Here is a 17,927-nt window from a genome sequence, read left to right as displayed (position 1 = left end):
GTATTCGAGATAAACGTTACAACTCAGAAACATCGACATATGCAGGTACATAAAGAGCCGATTGTCGATCGTTGCATAGTAATTTGGATACTGCAATCGTTGTAATTTTACGTAAATAATATAAATGAAAGGACATATACGCCAACCGTAAAGGCATAATGACCTATAAAATTAATTGCAACTCGCCGTTGTTTGAAATATTAAAATATTTCCTTCGTTTTAATCTTTCGTGCTGTACGCTCCGCGTAAATCCAACTGAGGAAGTTTCATACGTTTTATCAATTAAAATGTAAATTACGTAAATGGATAATTCCTCCGAATAGAACGTAATTATACGAATTTATTCCTTGAAGGGTCTACGGTGCATACTGACGTCAGTATGGTACTGGTAAAGTGCAAAATTGGAGGCAATTTCGAGTTGTATTATTTTCGTTACAACGGAATGGTGCGTGATTTGATCGCAAAATAAACGCAAAATCAGCCCTTCTACTGTTTGCTCGCAGTTCGAATAACATTTAAAAGGGAAGAAAAATACGCGCGAGTGCGATAAATTACCTTTTAATTACTTCGCGCTGGAGTAATTAAATTCAACATTCGACTACATCGGTGATCACCAAAAAAAAATCCGATACATCGCCGTATACAAATTTCTTGCTGAATAAAAAAGAAAATTTATTTACCCATTAAACGTAAAGGGGCAAATGGCAAACCGGAATATCCCAATTTCGTGGCCATCGGTGCAGCTACAAATCCGGAAAAAAAAATTGTCAAGACAGAACATCAGTCTCCAACCTATGCCAAAAACGAATAGCAAGCGGAACAAGTAAAAAGCAAAAGCTTTCACGCAAAAGCCTATTCAAATTTTCATCTCTCTAAGCACATATTTCTTCGTTAAAAGCTGTCTCTATCGAGCCAATATTGTCATCGATAACACGCAACAACCGAACGCGGTTGAAGGATCCAAAAATTTCCGTCTCTGATCGCAAGTTGCGCGAAAAAAGCCGTAAACTGACCGGCTGTACATCGAACGAGCATCCAAAAATTTCCGCGCTCGACGCGACACAATCGACAACAAGCGACGACAAACCCTCTCGAGCCAATCTACCAGGTGTTTCACAAAAAGACATGTAGCATCATCGTAAGAGTTAGGAAACGGTTGAGTTCGATTGTACGATTCGAGAACGTGTTGGATGATCGACTCACCGATTCATCGGATGATAAGATTTTCGTCCCAAGTGGTATACAGGTACCATGAATATTTTAAATTACCGGGAAGCTGGAAAGCGAGTTACGAACGAGGAAATGCCATACCACGTCGAGATTTTGTGTCATTGCTGCAAGGTTTAACTGGCAATCGGCAGTCAATGCACGTGTTACGACTGAATAGCGAGGAATGTACAGTTTTCCACATGGTACCATAGCTAACAGTTCTTTCTCGGAATGCTATTCTTCGACAGTTTGTCCTGGAATTCTTGTCGATTCTTTGCAAAACTCATTTGAGGTAAAAGGTGCTGATTTCGATTGTCCGTGAGGCAATTACAATGAGGCGTTTACGACACGGAAGAACTTCTTCGTGCTTCGCGTAGCCTCTTATGCTGTCGCAGGCTCAGTCGCAAACATTCATGTTATAACTGTAGGAATGATATATTATAAATAACAGAAAGAACAGTATGATAAACACAATATCGTTGCACTCTCACAAAATCGAATACAATATCGCGTTTCGCGTATTTGTTACTCGCTAATTCTACGTCACAACAACACGACGAACTTCTTTCGACCATGGTAAATTCAACTCTGACAGCATTTACCACGCTCATTTTTCCCTTAACAAGCCTTGGTAACGCTCACAACATTTCTTGACAACATTAACATATCTTGACAACGTTTATAAACAACACCTCTCACGCCACGTCCTTCCCTGACGTCACACCATCCCACATAACTTACAAATATGTTATATTACGTACTAGACTGCGAATGTTTATGCGATTTTATGTTTCTGCGGACATAATTAAAGAAATGGAATTTAAATAGAAATTTGTCCCGTCTAGTAAATATCATGGCAAGTGCTCTACTGTAAATATCGCATATATTTTTGCATATTACGTGCGCTCCGCAAATTTTTGGAATCTTAAATTTCTCAAAAACCCATGAATAACCGCAGTCTACGTATAATGTTATAAAACTTTGAAACTAATGACGTTGAGGCCGATGTTTATTCAAATTTTATTACCCGTTCTGATGAGGTCGGCGGGCTTCTGCTGCATTTTCTGCTGCCTCAATTTAGCAGCAACATTCTGAAGCAGCCTGTATACGTTTCGAAAGCGACGAGACCGCCAGGAAGAGATCGAGAGGCTTCTAACGGGCGTCCGTTTCCTCGTGTCCGCCTGCAATCTGTCCACTAGCCGCAACCCCCGTTTTCGTCCATCCCCCTTTTACTTCGCGCGTCGCCAGAGACAGAAGCATTTGGCGCGCGTGTACTTCTGCCATTCCATTTAGCTGCTGCTTCGCGTGGACCGAAGAGAAAGCCCCGTATACCAACGATGCACTCGGGAGAGTGTACGATGATAACGTGCAGGGAAACGCGACAGAGAAATTCGTGGGACGAAAAGAGGCGAAAAAAGAAGGGGCGGGAGATGAGAGAAGAACATGGTGAAAGAGATACTCGGAGCCAAAGCGTCGCGCCAACGCAACGCAACGGTTAGCTTGCACACACCGGAATTTCCTGAGAGAAAGAGGGCCAGTCAACGCATAGGTGAGGAAGGGATGATTCAACGTATGCGTGCGGGGGTAGAATGTCTATGTAATCCAAGCCGGTTGCATTATCTCGTGTCTCTGCATGTCCCTTTCCACTGGCTGTCACGCGACCATGGTTTATGTTCTTTCGCCGCGACTTCTCATTCGTTTGCTGGCCGAACAACCAAGATTCCGTGTATCGATCTCTCGTCTAGCAAACGCGAAGCTATCCGATTTCGCGAGTACCCTGTTAGCTTTGCGTTATAGGGATGAGGGATGTCAAAGTAGAATAAAGGGGTAGGTTCTTTTATCTTTCTTTCCTTCTTGCTGTTTGGTTTTATTTTAGAGCGCGTCTAGACCAGGCGAACGCTGGCTCGCTCGCTCTTCTCTCATTTTAGTAATATCTTGCAAGATACAAGTGTAAGCGAGAATTTGTACGCTGTTTAGCGATTGTTCGCCGAATTAGAAATCGAACGTCCGAATGGATGCTCCAGACGAGAAATTTATAATTAAAATTTCTTCGTCAGACATCGGTGTGACAAGGCCGAGCGAACACTGAAATGAGAATGAGCATTCTAGATACTCGGGCTAATCTCTACGAACATTCGCTTCGCGTTCGTCCTGAAGTTCCTTTGGTGTAGGTGAATTTATGGACAGGTCGCTCGATGACTATACTCTCGTTCTATATTTGCTCGTTTTTCCGAAACGCACGTTTACGTGGATGATACGATGAGTTTTGAGGAACGCTGACTATCATCGAGAAACGAAATTGAAGCAATCCGTTGGATCGGTCGAATATTTGCGCCGAGTACCATTTTATGGTAGCAATCGACGTGATACGATGGGAAACTCGCGAATGTTTGGTATACTAAATAGCTCGTTTCCTTCCTGACCATCGTTAACCTTTCTCATTGGAAGTGAAACTATGTCTGGTGAAAAAGTACCTTTTAAATAGCCAGGATCGGGTCTCTGTGATTAATTACGAAACGAGCAAGTTAATCGTAGGATGATTATTAATCACTGCTTTAAGCGCAGCTTTGAATAAATGTATAGTTTGAAAAAATAATTTAGAAATAGTCGCGTAGATATTTCCAAAAGATATTTTTCAAAATATTTGTCCATAAAATTTTGATGAAAATTAATACTTCAACCTGTGACAAGAGAATCTAATTAGAATTAATATCACTTTGTTCATAGGATGTCTACACGATCGTTATAAAATAAGGTTTAGTAACGTACAATGTAATAAAACAACATAACTTTTGTCGACTTGTGGTTCATCTTACTTGTAAAAATAACGAATACTAAAAAAGATAGCGGTTGTCCTAGAAAATGAAAAGGTATGATATTCAGTACTTTTTAAATATTTAAATTCGGGACACTCTCAAAAACGAGCTTCCTCTTTCCCAGAATACCTTAAACGGGAATATTTTAGGACGAATACTTTATCTACCAAAAATATTACTTGCACAAAATCCTCGATATTTCTCAATTTCCATTAAATCATCGAAAATCAAGATTTTATAAATTAAAGATTGGAGAGGAAGATAAATGGTATACTGTTCGTGATTAATTGTCAGTCGCATTGAAAATAATTCGGCAAGACGAAAAGAAAAGAACGATGGAGTTTCATTTATTTGAAGTCAGAACGAGTCTCGTAAATTGATACCGACGAAAATTCGGGGGAAATATTAAAATTTCATTGTATTCTCCGTTGAAGTTTGCGCCTCCGCTCCGATCTCGTTGCACTTTTACTTCCTTTCGGAGTCGCTCTAATATTTTATAGGGTTTCCTCCTTGCACTCTTCGAAATAAATATCTAGCCGCCAGCGCGATATTAAATTTGCGGTTTCATACTGTCTCGTTTTTATTTAACTAGACATAGCACGTCAAATCCGTTGACTCTACTGAATATTTTACTAACAAAATTTCCCTGTTTTCCCATCGAATCTTACGTTACAAAAAGCCAGCGACATTTCAAAGTAAAGGCAGACGTGTTCACATTTATTTGAACGTAAATATATTTAAATTCGAGCGGAACTAAAACCGAGGAGAATAACAAATTTAACGACGTCAAATTGAAAAATACGATATTAAATGAAAATAATTAAAAATCACACGCTTTCCCGTGTTTCACGGATATTTCAAATTAAACGAAAACCGAAGAAAATGAAATTCAATAATGAAATTATCGAAATTTATCGTTTATAAATGTCTCGCTGACAAATGCAAACTTTTAAATCTCAAATTTAAAAGCTAATTCTTGACAAACTTGGCGGTTATAAATCAGACAGATGTTAACGAGACAAACTGTGAAGCCAATAAAAATTGGAATATCCCGTCTGCAGATGAACGTTCGTTCTCGCACACCGATGAAACAACGTTTCGGTTGGCATGTTGCTATCACCGCGGAATTAATACGAATTTCCATAACTATTGGATGAGGTTATAGCAACTATACGTGTATCCGCATGTAATAGACGAGCGGTTAAACTATAGAAACTCGTTCGAACGGGCAGTAGTAGAACGCGTCTTTAGTTTTACCTACGAATCATCCGGAAACAGAATGCCCTGTGATTTCGATCATGCATTGTGCAAATTCTCTTCGCCAGAACAACTCTTATTTGATATTTTTACAAATTTTTAGAATCAGGATTATTTTTAGGATAATTTGCCTAATAAAAAATTTTTTAAATTTTTATCATTAGAGAAGATCGATTTATTCTAGGAATTTTAACGACTGCGATATTTTAATCGAATCGAATCTTATTTTACAGATCATAATCGATAGAATTTAGTTTTAGAATTTAAAATGTTTACAACGTAGTATTTTATTCTTGATATTTGATTCTTTTAGTTCTTAAAACAGCTTTTCTCGATATACTGCGAGTATTTTGAACGATTCTCCATATACCAACTATATTTCAACCAGTCAATGTCTTTGGGAAATTTATGGGAGTTGGAATAACTAGAAACGTGTGCAACGTTGTTATGACTTGGAGGAAGTAAAAGACAGCGGGAGAATGGAAAGAAAGACAGGAAGAAATTCGAAGCGAAGTTCAATCTCGAAGAAGAATCAAGCAGATTACGGTCGAAACTTAAAGGAAGAGGAACTTTCAGTGATAAATCACGATCAGAATTTCTCATACAGATCGCGTAACACTTCAGGGATCGTAATTTTTCTTGCACTATCGCGACGCCAAAATTTTATGGACAATTGAGTTTGATATCCTAAATTTTCACGATCCAGCGTTTTTCAAACGTATGTATCTCGATCGTAATTTTATACACCGTATTCTGGGATACGATCGTCAAGTTGAACATCTTTTTGTCCATAAAATTTGTACGCAGCGCTTCAGCATTCTTCGAACATTTACATGCATTGCTATCACGATCGCTAGTATGCGTTAATACACTTTTTCACGTTCTCCATCGTCGATTTTTAACAATTACTATCTATACGATAATCTTGACAAAAATGTGAATTCTAAGTTTTCCAAGTATTCCATGATTTTTCCATGTTTTCCATGATTTCCAAGTATTCTGTCTTGGTTGAGAATCAGAAACAAGCTTTGAAATGAAGAAGTCTTCGTAAATTCTTAATCAAGGAAACTAAAATTTATTGCACGCAAGAGATGACTGGAAATTAACATAATCGTTTGTAATTTTCCTTTTGGTCACGAGCAACCTATTTCTTTGATTATAAAATTCTTCTAAGTTATTTCTAGAACAGTTCGATTCTTAATGATCTTCGTTCTTAGAATGACTTAAAAATTATTCGTAAAGTACTCGAAAGTACTTGAACATTCAATAACCTTCGAGTGAGATCAAAGCTAATATTTTCATGTTCAATGTTAAAATAGCTTGGAAGCAAAGCAATGACCGCATAAATCGGCATAATCAATTCAAATTGCAACTTCCTCAGTTACGTGGTCTAATTTTACAATAGCAAACCTGCTATTCCAATTATAGAATTATCACATATTATTTCTACCAGACTCCAAGAGAAGAAGATTCCGATCGTTTAATAACCTACATTCGAGCTTCGATTTCCATCTAAAGCTACCAATAACGAAACAAACTCGAAAACGAGTCAATCTCCGCGAATCCTCCGCCAAAGAGACGAAATTGATTTCCAACAAGAACTAAAAAGAAGGTAGACAAAAGAACGAAAAAAAAGGAAATCTAATGGAACGGCTTTGTTCACAATTTTTCAATTTATCAACAAAGCTTGACTGCCCCGTCGAAATTTCAATTCGCCAAAGAGCCGAACATTGGGTCAAAGTTTGATCGGCATCGAGCCGGAAACAAGGACGCATGGCGCGAAATTCGCGACTCAAGCAACAAATTTTTCAACGTGCCACCGATAAATCACGAGATCGCGACGCGACGCCGGATCCACGAATTTCGGACTGTCGTCGACGAATATTCGCGTTCGTCGAAATAATAGATGAAAATGAACGATGACGGACGGGAGAGAATATCAAAAATTAAGAATAAGGACAAAGAGACTATAAACTTTTGTCGTCGTATTTGAATATTAAGTCACAGTTGAGAAAACTGTAGATTCGAGGATGCACTTTTAAGAAGATCGTCTGGATGATAGTATATATACTTTAATTAACGGCTATCACTTACTTTGACCTTAAATTTCGAAGGCTCGCCGTGTCATTTCCGACGCAGACGAAAAAAGGAAGTTCCCTTTTAAAAGGGAAGAGGAAAAAACGAGGAAACGTAACACACAGACGTAACTTTCTTAAGTCGGGTCTCTGTTCTTTGGAAGTGGAATTTCAAATCAACGGTGTCTCGATCTTTTAAATAAATTCCTGCTATCTGCGAGATGTTGTTACTTCTGTTTTATTCGTCTCAAAGCGAATAACAGTCTTAATTACTATTACATTAGTTATTATTTGCGAATATAATTGGTGAATTTTCGTGGAAAGGAAAAATAAGAAAAACACGCTTCGGTGAGTGAGAAATAAATACTCGCAGTTTGCTGCACTTTTCCAGTAATTTAGCCACGTTCTCAACGATTCTGGCCGGAAAAAAGGAGACGTTGAAACCCGATACGCTTTCGTTAATTAACCAGGAATTTTTAAAAACCTTCGCGGTAAAGAGAAAAGATAACAAGAAATAACAATGATCTTGCAATTACATTTCTTTCGAAACGGCCACGCGAAAGAGAAAGTCCGTATCGAAATTAATTTTCAGATAAATTCCTCGCTTCTGTGCAGATAACGAGAGCTGGCAAATAAAACTTTCATTCCGCGACTAAACAGCGAACGAACTTCAGACAAACAAACAAACACCTTCGCCGTTCTTTCTCTACGCGCATCTCGATACACAGCCGCTATTTTTCACCGGTAGAAAACATCGGCTAAATCTACAAAAGATAAGAGCGAACACGAGATACGATTTACACGGCAATCGAAACTCGGCGGCGGCGCCATATTTTAACAAGAAAATCGATCGCTGGCAACGAAAAACCATGAAAAAGGAAGAGGAACGAACCACGTGGAAGCAACAAACGATCGACAAAGATACCTTTGATAACAACCTTTTAAAGGCTATGGATGAGATTTCTCCCTGTGGCAATTTTTTTCTGTTCATATTATTCACCTGATCGTCGTTGTGTTATTTGTAATTACTGCAAACGGTAACTTTCTTAATTTGCGTATAATTTGTTCCACATTTTTATTTTATTTTTCAAATAAAGAAATCCACCGATATACAGGGTGGTTGGTAACTGGTGGTACAAGCGGAAAGGGGGTGATTCTACGCGAAAAAAGAAGTCGAAAATATAGAATAAAAATTTTTCGTTTGAGGCTTTGTTTTCGAGAAAATCGACTTTGAATTTTCGCTCGGTACGCCTGCACTTTATCACGTCTCGTTATAACGGATCTCACTGTAGATCGTTGTCTCGATGGAAAAATTAGAAAAAAAAATTTTTATTCTATATTTTCGACTTCTTTTTTCGCGTAGAATCACCCCGTTTCCGCTTGTTCACCAGTTACCAACCACCCTGTATAATAAATAGTACATGAGAGTGTATTTTGAGCAGTAGATTTTGAACGATTTTACACTCGTCTGTACGATCAATTTCATACGCAACAACGTAATAACAAAGCTGAAACATCGAAAACCGTAAGAGATCTCGATGTTTCAATGTGTTTTATTCTCTTTGCCGGTTCTTTCGCGAACATTCGATTCGCATAAACTGGGGCGCTTTTTCCATTTGGCGGGACCAAGGACTTGGCTCTGTAAGAGAATCGCACAAATAACAACCGCAACCCTTTTGTGAGTACGCCGTAATGATGTATAAATAGAGACCGCTTTGTAATTAATATTCTTTCCTACGAACAACTCGACTCGACCTGGCGACCATTGCGCCAGCATCTGTACGTGTAATATGCAGCGAACAATAACGTCGACCTTTTTAATATTTTCTCGTGCAGGCCGACCGGCTAAAGGCTGATTCTCGTTTTTCGAGCGCGGTGAAAGGAAAACGCGTGCATCGTGTCTGCACGGCCAGCTTCTTTTTTTAATTCCGCTTGGAACGACATCGAACACGCCGCAGAGGAGTATCAACCTGTCTCGTCCGGAGCAACAACGACAAGGAACGGTTCGATTTCTTCGACTTTCGTTCCACTCTCAACGTTTGCTTCGAATCACCAGAGGAATTATTAAACGAGACTGCCTGGTATTATTATCATCGGCAGTGCGCCTGTTATCGTTCTATTTTCTTGTATTTCGTCTTTATCGTTCTGTCATTCGTTACCATTTCGTATACGTTGCGTTCGCTGCGTACGTTTTCGTTCTGAAGGTTTATTTGGCGAGAGAAAGAAGATTTGGGGATTTGTAAGTTACGAGTTGTAACAGATACTTAAATAAGTTAGCTAACTGTTTACTGCTCGTTGGTCGTTTATTATTCTAAGAGTTCTTTGTCATTTAGTATTCGTATCTATCAGTTATCGGTTTTATAGATTATAAGCTAACGATGAAAGAATAGCGTTTATCGTTACTATATATCAACAATAAGTGTATTACCTAAACGACTGCTTGAACAGTTTTGCGACAGTTTTATCGTTATACGACGAACGTAGATTTTAAACCATTGACTATACCATACTGACGTCATACTATCAATTAAAAGAAATATAAATCAATGAACGGTCGTACAAGTATGACATATGAATGAGGTAAAGTAATATTTGAGAAAATAACCGACTGAAAAGCAACGTATTTTTTTTTTTTTTAACAGAGAACAATATTTCATGAAAATAGCATAACGGAAAAAACGACACAAAGTATAGGTAAAAGAATATAATAAAGTGCGACCTAATAATATCGTTAGCCAAACGAAATTAAAAACTTGACAAAGACCATTCTTGTTACGAACCGTTCGATTATGAACGAAAAATGACGGTCCTGTAGTAAACTATATCCTAAATTTAAAGGTCCTCGTATCCTCTCTCGGCTCGAACTACTCGTGTAAAATATCGCGTTCGGAAATATTTAGTCAGCAATTTATCCTAAAAGGTATTTAAGTTCGATGTAATTCCCGAAACGATTTAATATACATCGAGCAAACCTATTTCAATTTTAAATCTCGTAACGCTTACATCCCTTTTCCGTGGCGTTTGCTCCGTGAGTTTTAATATTTCCGGATATTCTCAGCCTCGGTGCATCCTTTCGAAATTCCCAACCGTGAAGAGGAAAATCCGCAAGGAGAAGCATCCTTCTTTTCTTCGTTTTTATTTCCACGAAACGTGGTGATCTCTTTAATTCTGCGCGACCCATCGGGTTTTCCTGCTCCGTGCCATCCGCCAAATTAGGTAATTACAACCGGCTACCCAGTAAAAATCAGATGGTAACGAAATTCAGAATCGGAATACGCTAATCCCGACCTCCAGAGAAATCGAGGGAAATATGAAAATCGTCGGACGCGGCGGCAAAAAGGGAAATGAGAAAAAATGGAGAAGGTGAGAAAGAAGAGATAGAAGACGAACCGGCTTCGAAAATCTCATCTCTGAATTACATCGTCTCCGTTGGCACGTTCGTCCTCGGTCAGGGAACCTCGCGCTGCAATTGTAATTCGTTCTGGTCGAAGATACGAGTGCACCCTCTCTCAAGAGAAAGAAAAGGAGAAAGATACGAAAAAGAAAAAATAATGGAGGAAAAAGACCGGAAAAAAAATCGTGAAATTTGTCGAGTACGTTATAGAAAATGTGAAACTCGAAAAGCTTCGCGCGCGAGACACGAGGTGAAAATTCGCGATACGAACATAACTTTCCGCGTACGCCTCGTTTGTTTCCATTCAACTCCGTATATAATTGGAACGACAGCTTTCCAATGTTTAACATCATTGGGAGAACCGATCGAATGACAAACCGAGCAATTTAATGTGGATTCATGGCGATCAATTAACGAATCGATCCCCTGATTAAATGCGCGTCGCGTCTTCCGGTTAATTAGCCGCTATGACGCGTTTACAGAATTATGAGGAAATAGTTCTACGGTAGATTACCTCATATCCGATCCTTGCTTAACCAATCTCCGCCTTAACTGACCACATTTTCGTTCAGAGATCGTTCCGTGTTAATTATATCATTCGTGGTTCACCATGTCTATGGTAAAAAATATTAATGGTGTATATACAGGGTGGTTGGTAACTGGTGGTACAAGCGGAAAGGGGGTGATTCTACGCGAAAAAAGAAGTCGAAAATATAGAATAAAAATTTTTCGTTTGAGACTTTGTTTTCGAGAAAATCGACTTTGAATTTTCGCTCGGTACGCGTGCGGTACGTTATAACGGATTTCACTGTAGATCGTTGTCTCGATGGAAAAATTAAAAAAAAATTAAAAAAAAATTTTATTCTATATTTTCGACTTCTTTCTTCTGTATAATATAATATACAGGATGGTTGGTGAACAAGCGGAAACGGGGTGATTCTACGCGAAAAAAGAAGTCGAAAATATAGAATAAAATTTCTTTTTTTAATTTTTCCATCGAGACAACGATCTACAGTGAGATCCGTTATAACGAGACGTGATAAAGTGCAGGCGTACCGAGCGAAAATTCAAAGTCGATTTTCTCGAAAACAAAGCCTCAAACGAAAAATTTGTATTTTATATTTTCGACTTCTTTTTTCGCGTAGAATCACCCCCTTTCCGCTTGTACCACCAGTTACCAACCACCCGGTATATTATTTTGTCGCATTTACTCAGCTAAGGTTTTACAAAAACCATTTCACTAGATATATTTTATCGCCTCTAACGAATATTGAAATATTTGAGATAATGAAGCAACAGAGTAGAGGAAGCGGTTTGTTCTAAGAAATTTGTTAAGGTGTAATTTATCATATTATTCAAGTTCACGTATGTCGGAACTATAGAGCGTACATACTTCTCGTTCACAACGGTAATAAAATATCTTTTGACGTGCGAGATCCAGGACGTGTGATAAATCATCTCTCGAATTGTCAAATCAACCTTACCCTCTGCTCGAATACAAAACGTCGTCTATCGATAGTAAAACACGCATATTTTCAGGATCAATCACAGAATCACATCCAAGTCTCGCTTCCGGAAACAAATAGCATGAAATACTCTTCTCGAAAAATTTGGAGAATACAAATTGGAGAGATGTATACATACGGTACCAAGGGAAATATAACATTCAGATATTTTACTAAAAATTATTCAAATTCCTGTGAACGATCCAATCTATAAAATCTCTATGAAAAATTACACTTTGGTAGTTCTAGCATCAAACCTTTTTCTACTAATTCTCGAATTCTTAAACATCTATCATACGTAAACGTAAGCCAAAGTACGAAAAAATATCAACATTCTCCTCGAGATTAGAAAAGATTTTACCAACCCCTTTTACGTTTTTCATCTTCTCCATAATACTCTACGTATTGCGACTGGCAAAAACAAATCGCGTTGTTCGTTTACAAGCTATCAAGTCCCGAAAGGGAGACACTGGTACGCGATAAACAACGAAAATCCGTATAAGCTTTATGCAAATAATAACGAAACGATAACGACAACGCCAACGAGAGGAGAAGGAGCGAGAGAGAAGGGAAAAAAAGTGGGGAGAAAAACAAAAATTCGATCCACATTCGTCGTGGACACGAGGTCGTGGTTCCATTTATCGAGTGATTGGTCAGCTGAATGATTGGATGGCCGCCTTTTGGCGCAATTTTGCCAGATCCAATTCCCGCCGTGTATTTTCTTTATCGCACCCGTGCTTCAATCGGTTGAGTTTCCGTGCGCGAGAACCGTTTGCCCTGGACTTCGTCTATGCATGCTAGTTGGAAATCAGGTTCAACACCTAATTGCTCCTCAAAAAGGTTCTCATCGAAATAATTAAGCCAAAGTGGGAGCTTAATAACTTAACGAGCGCGTGGACGTTTCTTCTCTTCTCTTCCCTTTATTTCTTCCTTTCTTTCTCGTTCGACCCTTTTTTTTCTGACAGAATTTAGCGTAATTTCGAGGCAAGTATAACAAAAGACTTCCACGAAGGTTTATCCCGGGTCGTGATACCAGCGTCGCGTGCTACAAAATAGTTTCCATTGATTCTGAAGTGGTTGCTAGTTGTCTGGTTTTTGTTCTTTTTTGTAGTCCTTATTTATATCCTTTGGAAGATAGCGTTTCGACAACCTTCGACAACGCGTCGACTTTTATGGTACGCTCTCAGTATTCCTAGAATAGCGTTGAACACGTTCCTTTTCAAATTGATTTGAAAAATTGCCAACTTTTAATGAACGTTTAAAATGTAACTACGTATTTCCTAGATTCTTTTGCACGAATTAATATCCCTAGTGGAACTTTACACGTCGCAAATCGCAAGTTATCGAAGTTAATAAATTCTCTTGCATAACACTCATAAGGTTGGTAATAAAACAGACCAAGTTATGCATGTAGTTTTTACAAGTTATAAGTCAGCTGATTATTTTATTCGGTGTAAAATTGTAGAATTGGAAAAAATGAAGTTTATACCTTGTAACCTCTAACTAACTGATATTATTCACTGGTGAATTATTGTGCAATAGGATCCTGGTAAAGTGTATACTCATAGTTTATATTCGTAATATAAGAGAACATAAGGGAGAATTCAAGGGAGAAAGGATATAACCTATTGTAAAGAAATTAATATTTGCTTTGTAATAGTAGATATTTACGCTGATAATCGGATACTAAAGGTAAGAATATTATTTAACACGAATATGTAGCGAAGATGATACATGTGTCAAGGCACGTGTTCAAATTGTTGAAATGTTTGTCGCGAAGTAGATTCAACGTTCAATTCAATGATAATTCGCTTAGCAGTTAACGTATTAAAGGATTCTCACTGAAGAATCGAAAATTGAAAGAATCGTGAAATTCATTTTTTTGGCGTATGAACGCAGATATATGATTGTAAAGAATTCGATTACTATGGACTATGAACACTTATGTTCGTTCTACAAAATTTCGGATCATTTTACTTTGTGTCTGTATCTTATTTGCAATTGGAAAACGGAATATTTTATATTTTTATCATAATTAATACCTAAAAATAGAAGAAAAGGAGGAAGAAGTGCAGGTTTCAGTTACTTTTTTAGACACTGCTAATTATTCCCCAGATACGACGCTTAATATACCGCCATTTTTAATTGTACACGATCCGCGCCAAAAGTATTAAAAATGGCAAAAGAAGAAGTATTAAAGGAGGTAGCTTATTTTATTAAAATATCGCTAATTTCTCCTATATAGATACAACACTTAATATAACGCCATTTTCAATTTCGAAAGACTCACATTGAATGTATTAAAAGTAGTAAAAGAAGAATAAAAAAATGTAATTTTCAGTTAATCTGTTAAAATATTGCAGATTTTTTTAATATACTATCCTACACCTTTTCAAATTTCGAAATATATAGCAATGCGAACTTTTAGCTTTTTTCCTATCCGCGAATTTCACCATACGTACACCGACAACGATTTCACGATTTATCGAAAATCGTTTGAGAACTGTCTACAATTGGACACTTACCTTTCACGATGGTCGCAGTGGAAAAAATGGTGAAAATCAGGATCAGCCTCATCGGTGACAGTTTCATTCCGTACTCCTTCATGGTTAGAACGAATCCGCTACAGGAACATAGATGAACACACCGAACACGATAGAACGTATGTAAACACAGAATGGTCCATCCACTCGCACACCGAACGCGTATATTTATTTCGTTCTAGAAAATAAGTCACTTCACAGTTTACACGCACAGTACACCTTCCTTATTTATCGTGAAATCGACATTCAAAAATGTTCGCTGTGAAACAACGAATATCAACATAAATCGATTGCACGCTCGATACCCGCATTTAACCTTGCATTTAAGAAGTACGTATTTCCAATGAGCACGTAACTTCTTCGACGATATCCTTGTTTCGCACAGATATCACCTGACCAGTTGTTTACCACCAAACCGAAGTGCTATCACGTATACAGAACACAAATATCGCGACAAATCGTCATCTGTTAGTATTTCTCCTTATATTTAATCTTTCGTCTTTTTCACATAACACTTTTCTCGATTCTTCACTTTCTTTCAATTCGAATTCAATTCTAAATGAACGTTGAGACGTAACGCGTCACTATGTTCGAGAATCGGTAGCACTATCGCGATCGAAAAGTTTGATAATCGTGATGAAGCGTGTCTGATTGGCTGAGAGATAATCAAAAGGAAAGGATCACATCCAGAACGATCTCTCGAAAGAATCGTGTACCGTGCGATGTCAAGAAACAATGTTTCTGTAGCAACCGACGGGTACGCGCACTCTACCGGCTTATAAATTACAAACGCCTTTGTCGCTGCTTTCTCGGTGCACTTTTTCCTCTCGACACGCTCGAGACGTAATCATATCCGACAGCAGGACGTCATACGAATAGTATGGAAGCTCGCGATCGACGCGTTCGAGAGATCGATCAATCAGGGTGGTGGGGGAGGCAGGGGAGAGTTAAACTGCACCGCGAGTCCACTTGTAACAGGTGAATTGTCAAAGGACGCGGAATCACTACGTTCAAATTCGTCGACCGTCGACAGCTCCGAAACCAGTATCACTCGATGGAGTATCCACGCGAGAATCAGCTTTATTTCTCGGCCTCTGTCGTTCGTTTCTGAACACGAACATCGATGACACCGATCGCACCCTTATTTTTGCCGGTTTCCATTCATGCTCGTTGTTTTTCCTTCCTAATCTCGTGCTCCGTCGTTGTCAATCTTTCAACGATCTTCTATTATTTCGTTTCCCGTACGCGTCACTTATTACACGTCGAGAAACAACGTGGCAATTCGCGTTATCACTTGTAATCTAAGGGCGGCCGCTACGAACACGTACTCATCACTGGATCGCGCGACGATGAAATAAAACTCGGCATGTACCACCGCACACCTACGCGGGAGTGTGAACACTGTGGAATTGCTCGAAAGGGAAGGAGGCCTCTGCCCCCGCAGAGATCCACGGAGATTGCCGAGCGAAGCCGAGCAGCCACGAACGAACCGACGATCAGCATCCAACTGCACCTCCCAACCCCTACTGCCTGTGAGCGCAGTGCGCACGCAAAGCACTTGACACGATGAGGATGAGAAGAACAACGCAGATGCGGAAAATCGACGGAAAACGTCGTCAAGATACCGTGGATCCTACGGGCAGAGGGTGAACCGATTGTTTGGATCCTCCGTTCGCCTTCGCTGCTCCTGCAATCTTTTCGAACTGTCTATCTGTACACAGAGAAAAGTATCGCTTTTTAAGTGAAACGTATATGCGCGCCATATAAATAACTCGACGAGTTACACGAAGAATGGAAAATATAAATTTAACGCAGAGAATGACTACGAGTTTATCGATAATAGAAAAAACAGAGGAGCAGAAATGATTAGATAGAAAATGTAGTGAAGATGAATTTAAAGTTCACTGTAAAAAAATTACAATAGCAAGAGAAGTAATTTTAGAAAATTTTGATATAGATTTCAGTTAACGTAAAAACTATATAGACTTCCTTTCTTCTTTTTCCTTTGAAAATATTACATGTTTCTGAAGTATTAATACATATAAATTTGAATATTCTTTACTATCAAGTATTTTATAACTAATATATTACGCTCTTTTGCCTTTGTACAATTAGTTGTTTACATCTAATGATTATTTATATAAAGGTACAAATTCTTTATGATAACGATCGTCTTACAAGTATGATTTTTTATTTAAATAAAATTAATTATTGATCTTTTTGAAATACAGTTTCAAGTATATTACACGCAGGACTGTTTAACAAATTCTGTAGTACAATGTAGCTTTCCATATGAACACTGTCCAGTTGTGTCACCCGGTATAAAGTCTAATTCAACATCTGGTGTGCATACGTGCACACAAGCAGTGCAGAATTTAATAAACAAACTTCTGGTTTCAATCTATGTATATCCTAAACTTTCACAGAAAAATTATTCATTTTTTAACCAGATTATAACCAGCTACTTTTCTTTCTTCAATTTACATTCAACAACGTAATATAGGAATTGTAGAGAACTAAATTACAAAAACGTAATTGAAATTCCAACAACTTGTATCTTTTAAGGAACGTAAATTAAACTGTAACCCAGAAGCCACAGTATAAAATAAATCCTTTATTCAACAAGATATTCGATCTTGCAATGAAAGTGTTTTCCATTTTGCAGATACAGTGATGGCATTTTAAAATACCAAAAACTTATTTTACTTAAGGACCTGAAGAAAAAAGGAAACGGAATATAATTGCATTACATTTTATATAAACGTTCTATATTTCGGAAAACAACGAATATATTCGTGTAATAACAATATTTCCATATTATTTTAAGCAATGCAATTTATTAATAAATGGATGCAATGCAAATAAGCATCAAATATTTGAAACAGAAATTTAATAAAGTAACATCTTCTATTAATTGCTTGATATCAATGATGTGAATAATTCGGAAAATATTAATTATCTTAAATACGCAAATACATAATCCTTTATATGCAATATATTCAATCGAAAAATAAATATTTCAGCCAGGAAGATAAAAGTTTGTTTCTCCCTTTTTATCTCTTTCTCGACAAGCATTTATCTATCTTAACTACAAATCATTCGCTGCTTGTAACTTTTCAAAAAGAACA

The 17,927-nt window shown here is 37.9% G+C and overlaps 1 protein-coding gene across 3 annotated transcripts in view; it reads right to left on the bottom strand.

Annotated features, from left to right (window-relative positions):
* Positions 1 to 16,237, bottom strand: part of sns (sticks and stones) — a 503,193-nt gene extending 486,956 nt beyond the window's left edge. For all 3 annotated transcript variants that reach the window (XM_069109978.1, XM_069109977.1, XM_069109981.1), the window contains exon 1: positions 14,782 to 16,237. In XM_069109978.1, the coding sequence (XP_068966079.1) occupies positions 14,782 to 14,863 (82 nt within the window). In that variant the 5' untranslated portion in view covers positions 14,864 to 16,237. The remainder of the gene's footprint in view (positions 1 to 14,781) is intronic.
* Positions 16,238 to 17,927: the final 1,690 nt, after the last annotated feature.

The sequence above is a fragment of the Bombus flavifrons genome, chromosome 3, assembly GCF_040668555.2.
Source record: "Bombus flavifrons isolate JBK064 chromosome 3, iyBomFlav1_principal, whole genome shotgun sequence".
Lineage (NCBI taxonomy): Eukaryota > Metazoa > Arthropoda > Insecta > Hymenoptera > Apidae > Bombus > Bombus flavifrons.
This window is presented reverse-complemented; position numbering and strand designations above follow the sequence as displayed.